Source organism: Seriola dumerili, unplaced genomic scaffold (genome assembly GCF_002260705.1).
Source record: "Seriola dumerili isolate Sdu_G_001 unplaced genomic scaffold, Sdu_1.0 BDQW01000002.1, whole genome shotgun sequence".
Taxonomy (NCBI): Eukaryota; Metazoa; Chordata; class Actinopteri; order Carangiformes; family Carangidae; genus Seriola; species Seriola dumerili.
The window spans coordinates 6,485,642-6,510,746 of NW_019174257.1; the positions used below are offsets into that span (position 1 = coordinate 6,485,642).

The window sequence follows — 25,105 nt, forward strand, 5'->3', positions numbered from 1 at the left end:
CTAGTGCTGAATAAGTATGAAATAGTTATTTTGGTTTGATTAAAAATTTTTTTTTTTTGTAAATTGATGCTTTAAAGAAGATGTCAAAATGTGAAGCCAGTTGAAATGGAAATGATCTAGATATTATTGTTACTTTGGTACCCAAGTTTGATTAATTGTGCATCATTCTGAACAGGCTTTAAATATACAAAGTCATTCAGTGGTGTTAAGAGACATTATAATCTAATAAGTGTTTTGTTTTATCTTTGTCTTGGTACCAACCACAAATCCAGACATTTTATGTTATCCATGTTAGCTATGTTAGCTAATAGCTATCTAGATAAATGTGTTGGCTATCTGCTGAACTCTCAACATTATGACGGTTAGATATCATCTAGCTTTATTTTGTTCTCGGAGATACATTGAGGCTTGACCCTCATTTTTGATGATACCGAGATTACAAAAGCAGAAAGAAGTTAATATGAAGGGATGAGAAAAGTCTTGTGTTGTGTTTTAATTAAGATAATTTCACAGGGCCTTCCCTGTTTCAGTTCTCTAGAAACACTGCAGTTCTTTGCCTCCAGAGCCACTCTGTATCCAAAGAAATGTTTGTGGATTTACAATTACAATCTGGTTTCATTAATGTGAGATCTCTTCATTGCTATGGTATACATCTCATATAACTGCTCCCCTGCCCCCTTTATAAACAATATCCTTCTCTGACCAGAAATCGTCCAGAGGCCATGCAGAGGCTTTGAAGTCTCCTCTCCTGTGTCTCTGTCTGCTTTAAACACCAGCAGCTGGGCAGATGGAGCCCAGATGGACAGTAAAGTGGGGATGTCTTTAAAAATTCATGGCACTCACCATGATCAGGGTGAATGGAGGGGAGTTGGCATTAAACATTAAATTGCTCAGACACACACACATTGGGAGTGGGGGGAGGGGGCTGTTAGTGACAACAGGAAGTGTAGCTCGAATGAGAGCCAATTGGAAGCGACACTTATTGGGATTGCCCGTCAGGTTTCTGCTGATACAGCTGTCTGATAAGTGATCGTTGGGTTTATATTCCACCATGAGGCCTTTTGATCTGCCTAGGGGTTGTATAAACAGGTCGAAGCATGTTGTTTATTGCATTTTGTATGAACCTGTGCATTTTCACAGCTGCTCAGACAGGTATTTCTTAATTTCTAAATGTCATTCATGACTGTTTGTGCACCCAGTCTTTCTATAGAATACTGTTGATAGGTTTGTAGAGTTATGCAATGAAATGACACTTAACTGCATCGATTCAGGTTAAATTACATTTCGTCTTTGATCCCCGTGCCCTGTGGTCTTTTTGTTGTTAATGAACTGATAACAACTGACGTGAAGCTATGTCAAGCTGTGTCTTTGCATAGTTTGGTCATTATTCCTGCGATATTTGACACCAGTCCATTTGCTCGGATTTCATTCATTATTTCAGGGAACATTAACTCCAGAGCAACAAATTATTTGAAGTTATGTAAAGCACATCATCTGAAATCTGTTTTGTTAACTCAAGACTGCAGTGGTTGAATTAATGGGCATAGGGGAGTTTTTATTGAATTTATTAACTTGTGCCTATGTGCAGTGATCTGTGTTTAACAAAAAGAAAACTAGGAGTTAATGGGCCTTGTTCATGTCACGAAAACAAAAGGCCAAATACAAAGGCAGAGGCAGCATGGGAAGGCCTCTGAAAGTCTTCCTGTTGAGAGGAGGAGGAACAGTGTCGAGGGGAAAGGGTAGGTGTGACCGAAGGAACAGGAAAAGTCAGTCAGTTGGCGTTGGGCTTTGAACCAGTGCCAAGTAGAGTGTTTAGTACATGCTCATTTTGTCTGTGAAGCGCTGCAGAGCATTTGAATCGTGTCCAACACCTAGCGTGCAGCATGGAGCTGATGTCAGAAACTGTACAGCCATGGGGATTCTGGAAATTGACAGCCGCTCAATACGGAGGAGGAGAAGGGGGTTGAAGCAGGAATGTAAACAAAGATTGCGTAAAGGCTGAGGCTAGCTCTTTCGTCCTGTCTTTTTCATTTGCTGTCCTGTTTTATTTGTACAGTATTCATTTTATTTTGGCACATTCCCTGATGACTTGTATGGTTTCTCCCACAAGCTTCCTCTTGACTCTTTACACATTGATATAGAATGAGAAAATGACTATTGTGCGCTCGATAGACTCACACAAATGCCCTACATCCTTTATTGTCTTTGCCAAGGTTATGTGTGAATCATATTTTTTATCTGTACCGTAATCCTCTCTAAAGGAAATATGTGAGTGCTGCTTCATCTCTTTCTTCTCTTTTGCCCTTGCATTACTTAACATCTAAATACAAGCACCAAAATCGTCTCAGTCTCTAGTTTATTTGAGGTGATGATTCAACTGTGTTGTGATATTGGAGGCTGTAGTTTGTGTTGCTGTTGAATTGTATCGTGTTATACTGACAGATGTTTTATATAATTTAGTAGGGGCTAAATAAAAATCACTTCTCTGTATTAACTACTACATTTCAGCACTACCACAAACTACATTCTGCAAAATGATCGCACATTTGATTCAACACTTTTAGTAAAAATTGAACATTATAACCTTCATGAAGGTGGATTTATTGCAGGGTTTTTGGATTACATGTTTTATTAGGTGTACCTAATAAACTGCCAACTGAGTGTAGATCTGCACTGAATGCAAACCCTAACTGACATCTTTTCATAAAACGACCTAGTGGAAGGCATTCATTTGAACAAAAGACTTGCATGTGTGCTTCACCTTCAGAATGCTTCTGAAAGGGAAGCGTGTGTTGAAAGCTTTAATTCTTGAAAGAATCAATTAAGAAATAGGTCAAACACAGATAAAGATACTTTAGCTGCACATTTTCAAGGTCTGAGTTGCTCTTTGTCCCGGTGTGAAATGAAACTGGACTGGATAGCAATAGAGAGCAAAACAAATCAGCATGTTTTCAGATGTGACTCTAAGAGGCTATGCAGCCAATAGTTCAAACATTATGCAGAGCAGGGCACACTTCCCTCACGCTGTATCATAAAAGACTCTATTAGTGCTTTGACTCATAATCTTTGAGGCACATTTGACCGTCTAGCTGCCTACTCTTGTCTGTATGATAATAGCCGACCTTTTTTAATTGTGTAGCCATGGCAAGAGACCTGGCTCTCTTCAAATTACAGATACAAATAGTAATTCTTAACCTACATATGGCACCGATATGAACTGATAATACGCCTTTTTCACTTCAGATATCTTGACATGTCATAGCAAGAAAAGTGTGCGTATTGCTAACAACATTAATAACGGTTTTATTACATTTAAATTCCAGGGCTCTGGTATTGTGCATGCTGGATCAGTGACCAGGCTTACTGGTATGCTTGAATGGTAATGGAGCCATCAATAATATTATTACTAACACTTGTGGTTTGCCTGCTATTAAAAAATAAGTAAAAAATCACATAGAATAATATAAATGTTGAAAAGACACGTGTACAGTGTGAGGGAAGTGGTGTAAATACTATAGTAAAATATGTGCAGAATGTTTTTGGTTTTCTAGATATTTTTGTTACTATATAAACTTCCAAGTTTTGACTGAAAAATAGTCTCAGAGCAGTTGTCCTTTTAAAAGCTGATTTGAATTTCAGTTTTCAGATTTAAAGGTACGGTTGATTCACACTATTTCTGTAACTGAAATCTGGTAGAGGACAAGAAATGTAGTAATGCACCTACAAAGGCAGGTCAAGGTTCAGGGAGAAGGTCTGTGACAGTTTCTACATCTACAAACAGGATGTATACAAGAATTGCAAAACTAGGTTTGCATGCAAGCAAACAAGGCTATAAATTTTTCCAAAGATCAACTCTACAAATGTTTTTTTGAGATGCATTCACACACAATGCATATTGGTGAGAAATAGTGAATGTAAACTTCACTTTGTTTGTTTACAAAATAGCATACAAAAAAACTCCTCAGGGTATCTCTAAGTCCTGTGTCAGTTGCTTGTCTTAGGGTTCTATTTTGTGCTGCTAAGTGTCCCAGATCAGAATTGAAAGACTGCAGCTCCATGCAGAGGACAAAGCCAGGGAATGTTTGAGGTCAAACGGCAGCCTGTCCACCTATTGATTGGGGCGGGATTAGCCACGTGGCCACAACATCTCAGTCTCTGATGAGGCACATGGACAGATATCTGCCCTCCATGGGGCTGGGTGGGCCAGACATGTTTTTAAGGCCACTATTGTCAACCATTAAACTCATTGCCCTGCCCATCCATCACTCTGATTGACTGTGTAAGCAACCTGACCACGTGTCTGCTGCTCAGCATGGAGCACCTTGCTGCATGCTGAGGAGCAGCAGTGTAGCAGAAAGCCTTTTTTTTAGCCTTTCTGGGCCAGATTAAATATCATTCGTTGTCCTCTTGTATATAAAAACAGTTACAGACCTTCCTCTGAAACTTCAGCTACTCCCCTATCTCTTTCTCCATCTTTCTGCCTTGAGACGTGCACCTTATCACAGCATCTGCACTGGCGCTGAATAAATACCTTCAGCTTTCACGCAAATGCTCATTAGATGATTATCTAGGTCAAACTTTATCTGCCATTTTCGAAGAAGGCTGGTTTGAAGAAACATTTATGAAAATATATTTGTGAGGGAAATGACACTTAAAAAAGGCTTTGAAACGAAAGTACCAAACAACTGATACTGCAGTGTCATTCTTTTGGCTGCTCCCTTCCAACACATCGTTTTATGATCCTAAATTGCTGCTACACCCACTTCCCCTCCCTCGGTCTGCTCAGCTTTGCCCTTCCCAGACTGGGCATCCATCATCGTGATAGTACTCATTAGCAGTGCGGTTAGAACAGATTGCTCACAGCTACATACATCAAACTCTCGAGGGCCCTGGGAAAGCTGGCTGCTATTTCTGATTCTTATCCAAAACTACAGGCCATGGCAGCTGACAGTAGCATGCAGGAATGGAGTGCATGTAAGCGCAGGATAGTGTTCATTCTGGTTTCATGTCCTATCCTCATCAACTGGTTTTCACCTTTTTCTCATGTTAGCAGGGGATATTGTATATCCAATTATACTGGACAGAAGCCAAGCAAAAAAGACTTTTGGCACAGCCCTGCAGACTAAGGCATCACTTACCACCTCTCACACCATAAAGAAAGCATGTTCTCAAAGATCATTTCTGGGACAATATTGAATTTCCAGAGTTGTATTCCAGCACCAGGAAAGTTATGGTGTCTGGAAATGAAAGGGTTTCCTACACATTGGTTCTGGAGGGTGATGGAAACCAGACTGAGAAACTTCATTAAAAAATAAGATAGAATGAATCTTATAAATAATTTTATAGCCATGGAAAATCCTGACATCTTGAAACAAATTGATTTTAGGCACCTTAAAAAAGAGAGATGGCAGAGATGGCTACAGGGGATTTATGAATCACTGCTGCGTAGTGTTGTCCCACATTCTACACATTCAAACGTGTGGTTTTATTCAGCAGCTATGCAGCCTGCTTGTGTATCATTCTCGGTTTCTTTTTCTAACTCGCTTATCGTCTCGTTTCATTTTTTGGGGCCAATGTGACTGTTGCAGATAAAGCAAACTTGGATACAATCAGCCACAGCGGTGCTGTTTGTCTTGGCAGGCTGTTTGTTCCTCTTCCTCAGTCGATAGAGTTGAATTTACGAGGTCAGCCGGTCAGTTAGGGTTATGATGTATTTGATCCTTCCTGTCAATAAAACATCGTTCAATGCAAGTGCAATTGGACAGCTCTATTGTAGCTGTTAATTGTGTGCATGTGGGGGATGGGGAAGGCCAGGACGGAGTGGAGAGAAACAAAGATGGATTCATTATAGATGTCAGTATATGGAGACATGTCAGTGCAGTTTCTGTCACGCTGCTGTCAGTTGACTGGATTAAGTTATTTTCCACATGTACATAAGACGCTCAAGGACGCAATTTAAAATAAGACTGAAGTAGACTGAAACTTAGTGGTGGCTAATTTCCACTGTAACTAAACTGTCCAGCAGAAATGATGAAAACTAATTTGGCACTTACACTTTTAGTAATTTTTTAAGCAGGGAAATATTCTCTTATCCTTCTATGCTGATAGATCTCAGCAGTGTTGTTGGTTTCAGTTTTAGCCTTGGTCATCATCTGTTTCAGTTGCCTCTGTATGTTTAGTAGAAAAAAGGCTGTGAAATTTGTCATTTCTGATCAAAGAATGGTGTTTGTTTGTTGGCTCACTTGTGAGACTGTCCCTGACTTATGGCTGCATTGCATTCTGGTCCATTTTCTACTTTTGTGGATATCTTCTATCTTCTATCTTCTATATTTTACAATAGATTTATTCCTGCCCCTTGTCTTTGATTCACCTGGTTTCTCTGAGTAACCTGGTGACTAAGGTGCTTGTAAATGCACTGTTGATTCTGAAGGTCTGTGTCATAAGGAGTTGTCAATGTTTTGCTCTCATTGTTTGATTAACAGGTGATCTTTGGAAGGTCTCATGCAAACAGTGGCAAAACATAATCCTGAGCAACAAAGAGAAAGAAAACCAAGAACATGGGCTTGTCACTTCAAGAATTTCAGTCTTTATGAGTTAGCTGTCAAGCAGAACACACAGATTAAGAAATCAGTTCAAGTGCCATTTAATACCTAGTTTCTCACCCAGTCTTTAGAAGATGGATCAGTCTTTCAATAATTGCTGTACATGTGTTTTGATTTATATTTTAAACTGTGTCATTCAACAAAAGCAGTGTAGTTTTGTCGTTATCTCATTAAATAATCCAAAAAGGAACAATTATGGCCACTCTAAACCTCTTCTCATTTTTAGTATTCCAGTTTCCAGACCACCATGTTGTGTGTTTTTATAAATCAGCCTGTGGTGTTACCGTGTCTCGTGACTTTCAGCTGCATTCATCTTCAACATCAGAATTTAAATCAAAATCATATCAAAATCGGATACTAGCTTCAGACGACATAGTATTGCCGTCATTGCAGTAAAATTGAATAATGGTCCTGCATGTAAACCCCCTCCATGAAATTCCCTCTGTACACAAAAGAAACTGTGTTTTTACGGAGGCCATATTTACGTGAACCCAAAACTGATGAACCGAATTTACAATCCAGGATTATATTTAGCTTTGACCTCATCTGGTATCCAGTGAAGGTCTCTGTTCTCAAGGAAGGCTTTTAGCTAGTGTGTCCTCATTTTTTCTTACATTAAATATAGATATTTTTATATAAACCACCGTTTACAGAAACAGCAAAAACGTCTATATTACAGTACAGCAATCAATAAAACAGGAATTTACTGGGGTTTCTAGGGCTTTTGATCTCTCTGTGGTCATACTGCTTGAACTCACTGCTTTTGTTTATTTGTGATTAATAGGCCATAAAATCAATCAGCATTTATTTTGATAATCGAGTATTGTAGGTAATCGAAGGGACTGTTGGACTGGACAAAACAAGACACCTCATGACGTCACCTTAAGCAGAAGGAAACTGTGATGGGTGATTTCTGACTGTTTTCTGAAACAAACAACAAATCAAAAAATTAATCGTCTCATCATTACATTTGAATAATGAAATATTGTCTGATGTGGCACTCCAGTGAAAACACACATTCAAGTAAACAATTACAGGTGAAGAGTAAAAAAAGAACCAGTGCCATGTGTTTACTGTTCACCCAGTCATATTCGTTGCATGATAACACCCAACAGCTCATTTTATAGTGAACAGTAAATTATAGTTTGACACTTATGAATAATACATCATTGCATGTCATCACTGTCATTTTGTACTTACAGGAACAAAGGCGGTGCATTGTATTGTGCGATTAAAGTAATGTTGATGCTTTGACATGACTGTGTATTTTCTTCGTGGGAACACTGAAGCGATGTTGTGTTGGTGGCTGTGTTTTTCTTGGGTACAATAATGACACTCATAAAAAGGGCTTTGGTCTGGAACAATGCTGTGTTTTAATATGGCTGATCATGTGTTCATGAGCCGTATCAAGACTCACCCACCCTCAGCCCCTCTCCCTGTTAGCTATAGCCTCCCTTCCCCCTCTTTCATATATTTGTTTGTGTGTTTACATTTAAGATTCTTATCAGCTCTTTTTATGTCTACAAACTAGCTTTGTGAGACAGTCCACCATCATCAGAGTCTCTTTATGCACAGCTGTTATCCTAGATTATCAGAGTTAATTTGATCTAGTCATGCTTAAAAGTGTTACACACAGCAGCATTACATGACTGAGACAGCAGCATTTTCCCATTCAACTCAAGCTGGAGGATATTAAGAAAACATGTTCATACTAATCTCTTTCATGAGAAGAAACAACCCAAGGACTTAGATTATTATGAATTATTATGTTGTGAAACTGGTCCTTCAGTGTTGGATTAAAGGGGATTTAGTCTCAGTGTAAACCAGCTTTCTGCTGTCTACAGCCACAGGAAAAAAAACCTTCAAAAACTCACCTTTAGTCTGTACTGCAGCTACCAAACAGATCCACTAGTTTCAACAAGGTAGAGATAAATACACTCAACCTTCAGTGCTCACGATATACTTTACTCTACTATAAATAGGATAAAGAAAGAGCTGAACCTTGTCCTCAATCTGTATGAAGATGAACACCCCCGCCGCCTAACATTGCTACATGCATGTGCATGTAGCACTATAGGAGGTGCCAGTACACTTACATGTACATAGGTACACATATGTGCACCAGTGTGCTGTCCCAACATCACACTTCCTCTTACTTCCTCTTAGCCTATTCTTCATGAACCACTGTAAACAACTATGTCATATTTGCATTCTGCCTAGTGTCAGCCGGTTACAGTCCTTTACCTGTTTGCTTCTCTTCTACTCTCTGTGCTCAGTATTTTGCTATAGCCAAATTCCCAAATAAAGCTGTTTTGCTCTTAATGTTATGAAATAGTGACCGAAACACTGCCCATTAAGACTACGTGTTAATTAGCCTTCAGTCAAGCTGCTGCTCTACTGCTAAAATCCTGATTGTATAACCACAATGTTGTTTGGCGTCTGGGTAACAAACTGCTGCACCGCCTCGCTGCCACTCACTGAACAAAGTGGACGGAGAGAGGTGAGCCTCTCAGTTGTGGGTTATAGTGGCGACTGTCTTCTATGGAAAGTCGATAAATTTGTCTCTAGGTGCTTTTTTTGAAGAAACAAAAATCACTAAAGGGGTCTGACAGGTTGATAAATCTAGCAACAAATGTGCTAAGTTGGCAACACTGCTTTTTTTCCCCAATTTATTTCACAAGAGCAATGGCCAATGGAGAAACACTCAGCCGCCTACCAATTGTGTAACTTGATCACTCATTCAGTCACTCACCCACTCCCTCATGCTGTGTTCCACTTGCCTCTGAAATCGAATGTCAGATCTGGGAATGACGTCACACCAGATTTGACCGCATTCCAGTACAAGTCGAAAGATTTGATTTCAGGCATTACACGGTATTTTGCACATACAAATACCGTAGCAACAGATGTCCACAGATAGAAGTTGAACAGTAATGTGTGTATGACTGATTTAATGAGACATAAATAAGACAGAAATTCTAATAAACAGAATATTACTACAGCTTTCATTTCTGTTGGTGTGGAGAGCAGCCATCTTGGATTTTGAGGTCTGGGTTGGTGAGGTTCTCCTGACTTTCTGAGTCGGAAAATTCAACTTCAGGGGGCGTTCTAGTTAAAATTTCTGACCGGAAAAGCAGAAATTCTCACTTCCCACTTCAAAATGAAGTCAGTCACCATCAGTCAGTCACAGACATTTGTGTTAATAGTGCTGGCAACGCTGTTGTGGCCCTTCCACAAAATTACTTTCAAGCAACAGCATTGAGGCCAAACATTTATAAGGAAAAGCCAATGAGCCAACGTCATTTAATTTTGCACATGAAGTGAATGCTAAATTTATTTATTTTATTTTTTTTACTTTGACTTTTAGATAGTTTGTGTTCATGATTGTTTGTGTATCAGCTTCCCCTCAAGGTGATCGAGGTGATTGGCAGGTGTAAGGAAACGTGTTGGCGATACCCCATCTCCTCTCAGTTTTGGTTTTCAGTTGCAAAGCCTCTATTATGTGCTATGTGACACTTGTGTGCCGCTGGCTCACTAACTGCCATTTGCATTAATGGTAGAGTGAACCCCTTCCCCCTCACACACACACACACACACACACACACACACACATACACCCCCTCCTTACAGTATTACCTACCACCACCACCACCACTGCTTTGATGGCTGCAAAGCTGCAGCAACAGGGTGCTCTTTGGTTACTGATTATTTTCCATATAAAACCACTTTGTTTTCTGTTTATAATTTATCTGCAGACAGGCTGTCGCTGACCTACATACACAGCCAGGGTGGGAAACTATCAGAAAACAGTTAAACACTAAATGCCTGTTCAAATGTGGCTCTGAAGTCTTGGTGCTTAAAACAGCATTTGGTTAACTTTCCTCTGTCACATTTGTCACCGGAACAAACTTTTGTCTTTGATGTTACAAAAGATCTGTTTAAATCCTCTCCAACTCGTATACTCCGTAATCGTTGATCTTTTTCTCTATAATCTGTTTGGGAATGCAGAAAAAAGTTCATGAAATGTTAAGTTTTGAAAACAGCCTATTAAATGATCTGGACTTTTGCTCTGTAGTTTTAATGGGCCTTTTTGTTCCAGGGGATTTGGTGAAGGGGCGTGATCTGGCTCCAGGCGTTACTAGTTGGCCCAGTTTCTAGTCATTTATCTAGTTTCTTGTCGTTTATCTGAATAGCAGAGCTTTAATCCAGGAGAGGCCCCTAACCCCAGCATACATACTATAGACATGAAAACCTATATGAGCCGACCACACCCACCTCAGCCTGATAATGTCTGTATGTAGTGTGTGTGTTTGTCTATGTATGTGTGTGCGGGTGGTTGGTGGGAGTTTATATACATGGAGCTTAGAGAGGGCAGGAGACAACTGATAGAAATTGAGGGAAGTTAAGGGATGAGGAGAAAAGTGGACGAGTGTAATAGAGAGACAAATAGAGAGAAGAGTAGAGGAAAACAATGAGGGGAAAACAGAGATAAAGGCAGACAGACAGGGAGAAAGTATATAATGAGGGGTTGTGGGTGGCAGTGATCTTGCCGGTTGGACAGGATCCTGATTGGCTGGCTCTCTATGTGTTAGCTTTGGTCAAACAGGTGTCCCACTTTGATGATATCTCCTCTTTCCATAACTGTTTCTTTTCAGCTACTTATCTCCTTTAGGGCTGCAGCTACTGATTATTTTTATCATGATTAATCTGCCAAATTAAGCAATTAGCAATAATTTGGTCTATTAAATTGTGAAAAAGGCTTGTTATAATTTCTTACAGACCATCAAATGTCTTGTTTTGTATGACCAACAGCCCATAACCCAAAGATGTTTAGTTTAATAAAGAAAATCAGAGCATCCAAAGAGCATTTGTTATTGTTATTGCCTAAACATATCTGAAATGATTTTTCTAGAACTTGTATATTTATTCTCCATAATGGAACTAGTCCATTACCAGCTTCTGTCCAAGCCACAGGTTGTCATGTTTTATATATTGTATGAACAGTGAACTGAACCACTGAACAACAGCTATTGGTTGTTGTTCCCACACCACATTACAGCATCAGTTTGTTTCCAGTGTTGAACTCCACATCCAGCCTTTATTTTGTGAAAATTTTTATTTGATAACTGTGTCAAGCAGTTTTTTTTTTGTTTTTTTTTACAGCTATACTGTAAATGTGAATAGATAAAGAATATGCGTCATTTGGCAGTTTGATTGACACATGTGTCCTGCCATGAGCCACAGTTTGCACTGATATAGTCATGATTTGATTAAGGTGTTAACAGGACTTCCTCTTTAGGAATTTGATTAGAATTGAAGCCTTCCTTACCCCTTTATGATTACTCTTGAGTATACTTATTCAAATTAAGGTAACTAAAAATGTAATTTAAAAGGCCATTTCTTATTTCAGGTATTTTCTCAGTTGGATTAATTAAAGAATAATCTAGTTCATATAAACATAATGTGACTCTATACATGCACATCAACATTCTATTAATACCTTAGTTGTTGGATTGTATCAGGCTGTGTATTCTACAAATTATATAACGGACAAAATCCTGGACAAATTATTGTCCTTGTTTTAAAAAATCCTAAATACTGACACGATGCATCACCAGGGGATGTTGTCATGTCATTCATCCTAGTTTTTGCAGTGAATATTTAAAAGTAAAATAGCAGAAACAGAAGGTACCAAGCTAAGAATTTATTTTATTGTTGCAGGACACTGCGTCCATGTTAACAGCGAATACTGAATGAGACTTGAAACTGGATATGCATTAGTAAGACAGATACTGTGAGCGTGTTAACACAGTTGACACGTCACTGTAGGCTGCCAGCTCCCTTAGTTGGCAGGGAAACAGTGAAACTTATCAACATACTGCCTTTCAACACTGTAACGGAGCAGTCACACTTGTTTAAATTGCTGTGTTTGAACAGTCATCACATGAAAAACTCAGCTTTAATAATTAGTTTCATACCCAGTAGTGTCACTCACACTGACTGCTGGTGTCTTACGGGGAAAAAGCAGGGGAAACTGCCTTTTGTTAATTGAGGTTTTCAGCCTTTTTCTTTAGGTATTACAGGAACTAGAATACTAAACTTTACTCGTGTACTCCAGTATCCAGCTATGTCACCACATCTGCAGGACTGGAGGGATTGGGATCTGAGCATTAGCTCCCTTGTTCCCATGTGCACCCAGAAAGCTGCTAGGGAAATGTTTGTGTGATTAGGACAGAGAGGGGGATAGAGAGTGAATAAACCAACATCGGGGGATGGGGGTCTGGAGGGTGAGGGGGTGGGGTGGGGGGGGCAATTTCCAAGATTTATGGCACGGCACTTCACGAAATGCATGCATCCTGTAATTAAAACTCCCCTCCTGCCTCCAGCAGGCCCGTACATTAGCCGGCATCCCCCACCAAACCATCCACCTCAGCCCTCAGTTCAGTTCCCTCCTACCCACTAGATAATAAGATCTTATGGCAGCTTGGCATCGCTAATGAACGCAGAAACTCTTTAGTAGGTGACGGCAGTTTGTTTTCTGTTAAACCTGTAGGTCGGGAAAAGGTGTTTTATTCCTTTTCATTGATGTAGCTTTATGGTTAGAAAGTAAGTCAGTTTGCAAATTTCAAATGTCAAATTAATGTGCTGCAACAATTAGTCAATTAATCAATAGAAAGAAAATAGATTTGCAGCGATTTTGATTGTTGATTAATGTTCACAATTATGAAGATGGAACCAAAGAAGTTAGAAGCTTGAACAATTAAGACATTTATTAAGCAGTTATCAAAAAAGTTGTTTTTGTGTGTGTGTGTGTGTGTGTGTGTGTGTGTNTTCATATTCTTCCTCAGATCAGGATTGGAATGTGGGTTGTAGTTTGTGACTCTTATCTAAAGAGGGGCAGAGTGAAAGGATGTTGTTGTTGTTGTTGTTGTTGGTGTGTGTGTGTGTGTGTGTGTGTGTGTGTGTGTGTGTGTGTGTGTGTGTGTGTGTGTCTGTGTGTGTGTGTGTGTGCGCGCGCACTCACAACATAAAGGTATATAATGGCCTCATCTACTAGCTGTGGGCGGGTGTCTGTGCACTATGGCTCCATTTCTGTGGTTTTGTTTGGAGGTGCTCATTGTACATTCTGTTTCTCAGCCTGCTATTCTCAATAACATATTATGAAACTACATTACCACAAATAAATGTGACATGTTGTTGATGAGACTTTGATGCTTCTTACGACTCGCTGTAACTGATGAGAGAGTAACTGTTAGTATTAAGTGTGTGCCACATTTTGTTGACACATAAATAGAAAAACACTCAATGAGATATTTCACTATCACACTGGCAAACTGGATTGGAAAAACAACCACAGGCTCAATGGTCTCACTGTACTCCCCCGAGTGGGTGCCCCACTTTTACTGCTAACTTTCACTGAACTTTCCAGACCCCGGGGCCCCGCTAGCAGCTGGACCCACATGAGGTTCTCATCAGGCCAGACTGGTCCACAGCATTTCTCTGTTCCTCTCTCTCTGTCGTCTCTTCTCATGATCAGAAGAAGGCAACTGGTTGATTTCTCATGTCTGATCTTCCTGTACAACTGTCCATTTATAAGTGACCAGGTTTTATTTATTTACTTTCTTTTCGAACAGCGTGGTCATCTCGCTGTCACAAATGGTGAAGCTGGTTGTCATAGCAACAGTACTGGCATCAAGGCCGTTTTCTGTCAACTACTCGATGCCTCGTTATGTGTTGAGATTGTTTTTATGACAGCTGAGCTCCCTGGTTTTGGTATTCTTATGTCAGATCTCAAACACATTTGTTGTTAGATATAAAAACATCACTCGTCTTCATCAGTCTCCCTCCTCTTCCTCTCCGCAGCTGTATGAACTGGATGGAGACCCAAAAAGGAAGGAGTTTCTGGATGACCTCTTCAGCTTCATGCAAAAAAGAGGTATGTAACTGTGCACGTGTGTATGTTTTTAATGCTATAAACCCTGCATCAGCACATCACATTTGCTTTCACTCATTAAAATACAGCTTATCCATTCAGTTTCTTTTCTTGTCGTATTATATCTCCTCAGTGTCATTGAGAAGCTCTTATTAGTTGGTTATAGAGAGGATGAACTACACCGTCTCTCTCTGACATACGACACAGTGCTGTCTACTCATCTTTCACTCAGATGGGTGGGGTCTTTATTCATTTCAGAGATGATTGCTTTATGGTCGCGTCGTTCCCAGGCTATAACTAGAAGGAACACATCGTATCAATGCCTGGGAATGGATTGGTTTACCCTCCCATCTTGTTGCCTGTCCACATGGCCCTGCCTACACTTCTAGCACTACACACACACACACACGCACTACACACACACACACACACACCCAGACACGCACTCAGAAACACTGACTCAGCCACAATGCAGGGTCTTGAATGTGTCTCCAGAAAACTCACCATCATACTTGTAAAAATGTGGATTGTACAACATTGTATTTGCACATATAGGGTACGCACATGCCCAGCAGCGTATTGGAGATTATTCTCTCATAAATACCAAGCAGCGTTGGTGATTTGACAGGTTGAGTAATGGCTGATTTAATCATATCAGTGGGTTGGTGATTGACATGGGAGACAGCACACATGTGCTCACAACTGAACAACCAGTACTAGATGTTTACACTGTCAGAGCCACTGCCAATGGGCGGGTCTGCCAAGTCATCTGTGAGAATCTGAGAGCACCATCTGCAGGCTGCACTGATAACTGATGCATTGATCCTCAACATGCAAATCAAATATCAAATATGTTTATTTAAATATGTTAAAAGTGGGCCTGAGGACTGTATTTACGATTACTCATTATTTAAAATTATGTAATTTGAAGATCAGCTTGATGAAAGCTTTGATTTTCTTTGCTGGGAAAAGAACATTTGTCACAGATTAATATAAACGTGTAGGTATTGATTTGGTCTTGTCCCAAGGCATTTTGTCTCATGCTTGGTTTGCATGTATATTGTTCAGAGACAAGAAAACAGCCTCAGGTTGAGTAACATCAACAAGTAAAATACTGGTTTGCATATTGCAACAGACACACTTAAATGTTTAAATGTTTTCTCAAAATTCTATGAAATTTGTCAAAATTAAAAGATGTCAATTAAAAATCCTGTCATTCAATACTTATGTACCGTTGGGTATTAGAAAACAGAATCCACTCTTTTATGAATTCAATTATGATGTTTATGCAGAAATGTATCAGGGGATTCTTGTGCCCCTTGTGCTCATGTTGGTCAGTAATGAAGGCTTCAACAGTAAAATAAATTCTATAATCCATCAGTTATGCAGCCTGTGACGCTCTTCTTCCTTGCAGTCAATATTATATTTTCTGTGTCTGCAAAGGGCTTTACTTATCCACACTCCATTGATCAGTCAGATTATTTAATTTTAACATTTTATTGGGCTTTCATTGGAGCTCACACTGGTCTGCTCCTTGCTGTGTATATGAAAGTTAAGAAAAAGCCTTATTATCAGCTGGGGGACAAAGAGTTTCCTGACCTAGGTAAAGCAAATGTCATATATTAAATAAGGAGGTGAATAAACACCAGCTTTGATTTAAATAATGATGAATGTCATTATACCTCAGCCCTGATTCTGCGTCCTGATCAGTTGTCTTTTTTCTCTGCAGCCTGTGTTCAGGAAGCTGCATGTTGTTGACATGAGAAGCAGTTTCTTGCCATGATAGTATTTTATTTCTCTCCTGACCTTTTCCCCCTGCGTGTGTGTGTGTGTGTGTGTGTGTGTGTGTGTGTGTGTGTGTGTGTGTGTGTGTGGGTGTGTGTGCGCGCGCACGCGCGCGCGACGCGCGGTGTGGTGTGTGTGTTGTGTTGTGTGTGTGTGTGTGTGTGTGTGTGTGTGTGTGTGTGTGTTGTGTGTTGTGTGTGTGTGTGTGTGTGTGTGTGTGTGCTGTGGTGTGGGTTCAGGAACCCCTGTGAATCGTATTCCCATCATGGCCAAACAGGTCCTGGATCTGTACATGCTCTACAGGCTGGTAACAGAGAAGGGCGGCCTAGTGGAGGTCATCAACAAGAAACTGTGGAGAGAGATCACCAAGGGACTTAACCTGCCTACCTCAATCACCAGTGCAGCCTTCACCCTTCGCACACAGTCAGTACACATGAGTGTTATTGCACCTCCAGTTGTCTTTCCTTGGTCTGAAATGTAACTGAAAGGTTATTGGTTCGGTTTGTTTGGATTCATACTGTTAAAATCGTACAAGTAGTTGTTTATCGGACAGACGCATCATCGCAAGTGATTTCAGTTTCTATAACTTTAGGTTGCTACAGCTGTCATCAACTGAACCACAGATATCTTCCTCTCATTATTTAGCTCAGCTTTTTTCAAGCAACGGACGATAACTTTAAGGAGATACTTATGTCACTTAAAGTTATTGTCCGTTGCTCGATTTCTTGTATGATTAAGAGCTGCCATGTTTCATCATAGTCAGGGTATCCATGACATGATCTCTGGCTAAGTATTGTATATGTCCGTAAAGCTGGGGGACTTGGGGGTAACAAATTAATGAACAAATGGTCAAAACCAAAGCAGCAGAGACTGCCAGGTCTATGAAACTCAAAGCCCTACATTTGTTATACAGAATTCATCTTTCTGTCATCTCCAAGTGCAAACAGAGATATATTCTTGACAAAGCTGCTACAGAGCCACAGAAAACAACATACAACTGGTTTTCACAAGCTGAATATAACTCATTATGAGAGAAGTGATCCTGGTGTGTAACATTGGTAGAATGCCACTTTAATTTCACCACCCAGAAATGAGCTTAAACCTTTTATATTTTATATATATTCAACTTTCAGCAGTAGGCTAGACAGTAATGTCTCAGATAGACTGAGTTCAGGATGTCTCAGTGTGAAGGACTTTTTAGTTAAATACATTGTGTTCCTCGCAGATACATGAAGTACCTGTACCCATATGAATGTGATAAGAGGGGTCTGAGCAACCCCAACGAGCTCCAGGCAGCCATCGACAGTAATCGGCGGGAGGGCCGACGACAGAGCTTTGGCAGCTCCCTCTTCACCTACTCACCCAATGGGACACCCACCATGCTGTCCTCGCCGAAGCTCCCCACGCCCAGTGTGGGCCTGACGGTGGGCACCAACGGGGCCTCACTGACCCCCATCCAGAAGATCAAGAAAGGTGAAATTTGTTTATTATGCTGCTGTTTATTGTTGGAGAACTGTCATGTTGGAAAATGAGAATTTTAGAAGCATGAAAGAGATTTTGAGTCATCAAAACATTTAATGACTGATTGAAGATTTTTGTTTGTCTTCTTTTTTTACATCACGTTAAACATGAATGTGTTACTGCCATAAGATCCTGATTTACAGTATTCCACAAATTGTAATCCCAAGGAAGTGAAAAGTTAAATGAGGGAACATGGTTTCATCTCTCTGCTTATTTTACCTTTATATACCTTTACACATCCAGGATTAACAAATCAATCCTTAAACTTCAAAAGAACGAAGTTAGCTGGATGAGAATTAACAGGATAATTTAATTTATATAACAGTTAGCCAGAATTATTTAAACACAGACCCCTGGTCAACAGTATATAGAGTCTCAAATCTGCATCTTCACCATTTCATGGGAATGAAAAAATTATTTGTAACAGATCTTAACCAGGGACAACACCATGTGCATCTTGGACCAACTGGTTTTCTGTCAGGGAGGAATGTCATTTATATCTTGCGTTGATAACACATCATACTCAGTTCTCCCTTCTGTCCCGTTTGACAAGAAGAGGGAGGCCAGCCGCTGCCGGGAGTCGGTGTGGCTCGTTTGCCAGTGGGGGCCTTTGCGGGTCACTCGGTGGCTGCTGTGCAGGCAGCGGCAGCCCAGGCAGCGATGGCAGCTCAGGTGGCAGCTCTGGAGCAGCTGAGGGACAAACTGGAGGCCGGCGAGCCTCCAGAGAAAAAGATGGCGCTGCCGGCCGAGGAACATCACCGACTGCTGCAGAGAGCGCTGCAACACAATCTGCTGGCCATGACCGCCCAGATACCCATGAACATCCGCATCAACAACCAAGGTACTGATCACACAGGGAAGTTTCTGATCTATCCAGCTAACATGAGTAAAACAAATAACCAGTCAGACATGATTTTCATGTTTTCACATTAGAAGGAGAAAGTCCTCCACTATCTTATCAACATGAGACAAAAATGTGAACCGGCTTTTTTCCCATCTGCTGAGTTTCAGTTTAAAATTCCTACTTTAGAGAGGTTTCCAATTCTATCTAACAGATTTTTGTCTCAACTTTGTTGTCAAATTAAACAGTATTTTCAAATCTATAATAACTTTTGGGAAAACTATACTGCCCTGTCTTATAGATCTCATCCTTGCTCTGACAATTAATATTAGTATTTTTAACTCTGTTTAATCACAAGTTAATACACGTTTATCTGTTTCCATCAGAGTGACAGCACATAGGAATAGGGTCATTTGTTTCAACAGACATCAATGATATGCATATCGTCCACGTGAAAATTTAATTTTAACCCCTAGTGATGAAGGACATTGCCTAAAGGTAATGTGGACATGCATGACACAAGAGGCTGTAGGGTGGTGACTTGAGGAATCTGAAAATCCATAATCATGTGCTCAGAAGTACAATAATCAAGCAGCACAAAGTATATTGTTCCGGAAAAATCTTTCTCTTTCAAGATGGTTAATCAAACAAAAACCTGCTCTGAGTCTAAGGTTATTTACAACCTTGACCAATTTCTGTCTTGTGGTTTGCTTTACATCCAACTTGTGTTTTTCTGCTATGTTCTTTCATTAAGGGTCTTAATCAGCTGAAAAGAGACAAGAGTGCACATCAGTATAAATACATCATGCCTGCTGTGGGTTTACTACAGAATTTATATGAGTTGAATTTCACACATTCTTGCTCTTACTGACAGTTAGTGTCTCAAGACTTTCTTGTCATCTTAGCACCAACCACAATACCCAGCAGTGAGGAAGTAACCTATAGCATGCCTATATGTTGACCTGTTTAGCTCATGGAAGCACCATGCATGTACACAGTCATACAGAATGTGCATGTTTGTGCGGGGATTCCCTTCTGCAGGTATGCACTTTGATCTTATAGCACAGCTTTTCTGGGTTACTGTCTATCTGATTGAACACACAAACTGTTTCTCAGTACTGATGATACAGGTGACTTCAGAGAAATGTTTAACTGGACATTTTTGCAAATTCACTCACAAAGTTGCTTTTCTGAGAGATAGTATTGGAGTAGTGTTATGGAGAGATCTAGCACAGTCTTTATGTTAAATAAAACTAAAGTGTAAGTTTAAAGTTTTGTTAACACAGCTTCACTCTCTGCTTGTCTTTCTAACAGACGGCAGGCAGGACTCAGCCCTGAACCTCACCACCAACGGCACAAACAGCATCAGCATGTCAGTGGAGCTCAATGGAGTAGTGTACACTGGTGAGTATCGCTGTCATGTTACATGATGAAACTTGGGGTGATTTTGTAACATCTGTTCAGGGGCTATGGATGAACTCTGGCACATTTATTACACGTTATTAAAAATGCACTATCCCTGATAGATAAACCAATAAATAAGTGAAAGAACAGTTTCATGGTGAACAACAGCCAGATGCAGTTACTGTGACAGTGAGGGATTATGCTTGAAAAGAAGTCATTTGTATAATGTGTTGTCTGACCCGAATTTATACACAGGTAAAGTGACAGAAATAGTTGTAAAGAATGAAAAGGGAGAACTAGAGCGGGACGTTCCGTCCTTTGCTGCTTTCTCAACTCTGTGCAACGTAGCATCAAGTCAGCGTGAGTGTCCAACATTGAAAAGGTGTGAAGGGGGGGGTGTCTGACGCTACTGGACCGCTTGAGGTTACTGTGTTTGGTACCATTGTACTTTTTAAGAAGACCAACACTGGGTGCTGAGTAGATGGATAAACTTTTGTTCTCCAAGAAATACTTTAGCCATGTAAAACCACACTTTGTCCTTTTTACACTTGTGTTTTTGTACGAACTAAACAAACAAGATACGTTGTGATAAGCTTTGTGCTAAGCTAGGCTAATTTCCTCTCAGCTCCAACTCCAACTCCAATTTCTCCTCTGACACTCTAATAAGTGTATTTTCAAAAATGTTGAACTTTTCCTTTTAAGTTAAATTTTTAAATAGAGATTACATTAAACAGGAAATACTTTATGCTTTGTAACTTTAAGTTCTGTGTTTCTTGTGTCTTTTCCTATCTAGGCGTTCTTTTTGCTCAGGCAGCAGCAGGGTTGGCCTCATCTGGTGCGTCTGGATTGTCTGTCTCCAACTCGGCAATCAGCGGTCGTGCTGCCCCTCAGCAGCAGGAGAACACACCTACCTCAATCTCAACCTCCAGCAACCCGTTGTCTTAACAAACCCACAGCCTTTCCCCTTTATTTTTTTTTTTTTATTTTTATGTTTTTTTCAAATTACCACGCTAAGTAAAGCCAAAAATCAACCTCATTTTCTACATCATCTATGCCAAAAAGAGAAGAACCATAAACCGTACAGGAAGACACAAACTGAAACTCAGATCACTTGAAGTACACTATCTCAGGTTTTCTCTCACAAACTCACCTCTTTTGTTCTTCATAGCCAAAATAATTTTGAAAAAAAAATAACCCAACTGAGAGCCAGTATATGCTAAACAAATATGTATGCACAACCTGTGAATTATTTATTTCTGCATAAATGTACAGATTATCAGAGAACAAAGGAGTTGGTAATAACTAGGAAGGGCAATGCACTGTTTACACACACAAACACAGCTACTGACTGACAGCGATATTTTATCCTCTAGGGGAGAGATTTTTTTTATTTTATTTTAACTTTTCAGTGTCATTATTATCATTATTGTTATTCTCTATTGTGTTTATCATTTAAATCTTTAACAATCCTCTCACTGCAGGAAAAAAAATCTATATATTTAGAATTCTATTAAAAAAAAAGAAATATGAATATCATCTATTTTTAATCAGAAAAGCTTTAAAGGTATATGTTGTTTCTTCAGGGCATATAACCATGTACCGTTGTGACCTCATTTTGTGTAAAACCTTATAACCTTATTCACATGGCAGCCAGTTTGGATCTCTATGTGGAAGAGTGAGTCTGGTGCAGGTATTCACTCCTGTTGTGTACCGAGATACACATCATATCTACGCCACAGATTCTCCAGTGAAATGCAAATTTGAAATGGCTGGACCTCAAGAATCTGCACAGATATTGGTTGACTTTTTAATATATTTGGTCCATTTTTGAGCGCTACCAGAGTTAAGGTAGTAGCTACTTAGCTCGAATGCTACGTAGCTGACGCCCCTGCTGAATTCACGCAGTTGTTATGGTTGCTCTTCCTGAAACAGCTGGCTATCTAAAAATCCTCACCTGTTAGTTGACATAAGGCCAGTTCAATACATATCTATGGCAATCATGCAGGTGCATCGTCAAACTTAAGAGTTCAAAATGGTTGTTTGTACAGTTGTGCAGGTGGGCAAATGAACTAAAGCATCCACACGCAGGACTTTCCGAGCCTCAGCGGCGTCCACATGACTGCTCCTCTTGCTGTTTGGGCGTCAGATTTTCTGTGAGTAGCACGTTTTCCATTGTTCTCAGGTGTCCGTCTGCTCATCACATTGTACAATATCCTGCGGTCTTCTATAACACTTGACGAAGCAATGCTTTTCAGCATCTATCCCTGCAGAAAGATCAGTTTTGACCTTTTTTTATGACTTGGCCTTCTAGTGGAGTGATTGTCTTAAAGTCAGATGCATGTATGTATTTGTAGATAAAAGCCCTTCAGGAAACAGGGAAACTCTGATTTCCTGTCTTGAATTTACAAGAGTCGAGCGTCCGCTAAATCTTTGTAACTGTGGTGACACTCACATGGACAATCAGGTGTCAGGAGACGCAGTCTGAGCTTCAGAAGATACTTACCCTGACAATTATTTCAGCTCATATCTGATGTTCTGTTGTTGTTGTTTTGTTTTGTTTTTTCTTGTATCATAGATTACAGATTCTTTTGTTTTTTGTTTCAGCTTTGTGTTTTTGCATGACTTCTGATCCAAGTGCTTCTTATCCTGTGCTGTGATGAGGACAGGGTCACCTATTCTCATAGCTCGCCACCTATCAAGGATAATACAGAGAATGTCTTGTGATGTTCTGACTGTTTTTAGACGTTGCTTAATTGGGGCTTTTGATAATGTAGCGCTTGCTTGTGTCTTAGTGTTTGCACAAACACTCACTGCAGTTGGATTTGTAACAGGTTAAATCTGCCACAGCGGAGACACCATGTTACCTCATAAGTAGTTGTGTCTCTGCATTTTGAAGTAGATCAATCATTCAGCTTTTTGAACTTTAACCTGTGTTACCTCTCTGGACTGTTGGCTGTTAAAGATTGTTACTCAACCCCCTCGACCCCACCCCTACACAAAGCAGCCTCATTCCTACTGACGTTAGGAAGTAAATCAGGCTTTGTATGTGGGTTCTGTTCTGAGGCCTTAACACAGCATGAGATGACCAGAGAGCGAGCAGTACCTCCGTCTAATCAGTTTTTACTGTTTCAGTCAAATATCACCAGATGGCTGACGAGGCTTTGATTCTGGACTTGCTGCTCGGTGGGAAATCGCCACCAGCTGCTACACAAACACTGGTCTGTTTTAGAAAGTACTCTTTATGCTCAGATAGCCAACAACTCTCATTCAAAAACACAAACATAAAATGCTCAATAGCTAAAAGGTACAAATAAAATGGATTTTATTCCTCCTTAGAAAAGAAAATTAGAACTTTAGTTGGATTTTAAAAATGTTTTTCAGAGACAGAAACAGGATCTCATTGGTTGAGTTGCATCTTAATGACACAAAGAACCACAGTTTTCCCATAATGATTAAGTTCAAGGTTACTTTAGTGACTGGTCAAATTATTAACAGAAACCTGGAACATGAATCATATTTGTTTTAGATGTAGATCTCCTGACAAAGCTAGTTTGTGACTCACTTATTCAGAAGGCCAAACCAGTTTAATGCACACCACCCTGCGCCCACCTATAGGCAAGAAATGTAACAGCAGCAACAGTTTTGACCTGCAGAAGAAGACATGCCGATGTCACCACCCTCAGGCATTGATGCAACAGCTGCACTCCACGTAGCTGCTGTTGTGTATGTATGTGCCTGAGGTTTTAAAGTTGGCAGCCAAGACAACTAATAATCGGAGGTAGAAAAACGTACTTGTGCTTTGCAAGTTGATGCAATTTTGTCTTTGGTGTGGCTCATACAGGCACACGGGGTAAAAACATAAAAACGGAACATCATTGTGTGACATTGAGCTGCAGTGGTTATTAAATGTAACTCAGCTCGTGGTTGTACAACACCAAATATAGAACATTCTCAAGTGTGTTAACAAAGTTAATTTTGCCAGTTTATAATAACAAATGCAAAACAAACAAACTCAAACATCAGTTCTACAGAGGAGAACCTGTTGTAACTTGTTGCCTGCAGATGGCACAAGAGTCAAAACTGTGACAGCTGTCACCTGCCTGACTTGTAGCTGGTGCAGCTTGGACCGGCTTTAAGTGCACCTGCATTTCTGAAACTGCTGCTGCTGTGACTCTACAACAGTTTGCATCAGTGGCACCGTGTGTTCTTGTTCATACAACAGGGTTAGAGTGAATGCTAGATTAATCTACGATAATATCTATGCCAAGCGGCAAACCAAGATAAAAGTTTCCTCCTCTCCTACCTCTGCATTTTGTCTTCGCTTCTTAAAAACAGCAACTCTTTGGCTCCGACCACAGAGGTTTATTTCAACCAATGAAGTCGTTTTTAAGTCTGAGAAGCATTTGCAGAAGTGAAACTCCAGTTTGTGCAAGATTAACGTTTTCTGTTAACAGCCTTATGTAGGTGGGAGACAATAGAAAGCTAGGTTTATTTTTTTTATTTGTGAGCAGCTTGCAGCTTACTTCTCTGTGGAGAAGTAATTTCACAGATACAGGACAGACGGATGTTTACATGATGAATTAAGTTATTTGGGGAAGAGGTAGTTGTTTTGCAGCTGTGGCTGTGAAGTCAGCTAGCAGACCAATCAGACCTCAACCATTTTGCCTTTTTAAAATGTGAATGGCATTCATGCAGTTTTGACATATGATGGAGCCTAATGTCAAGATTCAACAACCTATTTGAAATATTGATCAGTGTAGGTCTGTGTCAGAGGAGTTCAGTACATTTCTATGCTGAAAAATGTAGGTAGCATGTTAAACAGGCAGTGCCTTCTGATGCTGCCTCGTGGACAAGTGACGAGTCAGTACAGAGACACACACTACGGCTAATCTGTCCTCTTTACATTTGATAGACAAATCTATCCAAAGCATTATGCAGTGTAGCTACATATATATCTTAAAAATCACTGAAATTTACATCTTTTTCTCTCAGTCTGGGTCTTACAGTTTTGGCAAAAAC

At 40.0% G+C, this 25,105-nt stretch overlaps 1 protein-coding gene across 1 annotated transcript in view; it reads left to right on the forward strand.

Moving 5' to 3' along the window:
- The window catches only part of arid3a (AT-rich interaction domain 3A), a 41,190-nt gene extending 20,101 nt beyond the window's left edge, over positions 1 to 21,089 (forward strand). Inside the window, exons 4-9 of the mRNA XM_022744440.1 lie at positions 14,466 to 14,538; positions 16,560 to 16,743; positions 17,546 to 17,793; positions 18,395 to 18,682; positions 19,997 to 20,086; positions 20,880 to 21,089. Of these exons, the coding sequence (XP_022600161.1) occupies positions 14,466 to 14,538; positions 16,560 to 16,743; positions 17,546 to 17,793; positions 18,395 to 18,682; positions 19,997 to 20,086; positions 20,880 to 21,031 (1,035 nt within the window). The 3' untranslated portion in view covers positions 21,032 to 21,089. The remainder of the gene's footprint in view (positions 1 to 14,465; positions 14,539 to 16,559; positions 16,744 to 17,545; positions 17,794 to 18,394; positions 18,683 to 19,996; positions 20,087 to 20,879) is intronic.
- The last annotated feature ends 4,016 nt before the right edge of the window (positions 21,090 to 25,105 follow it).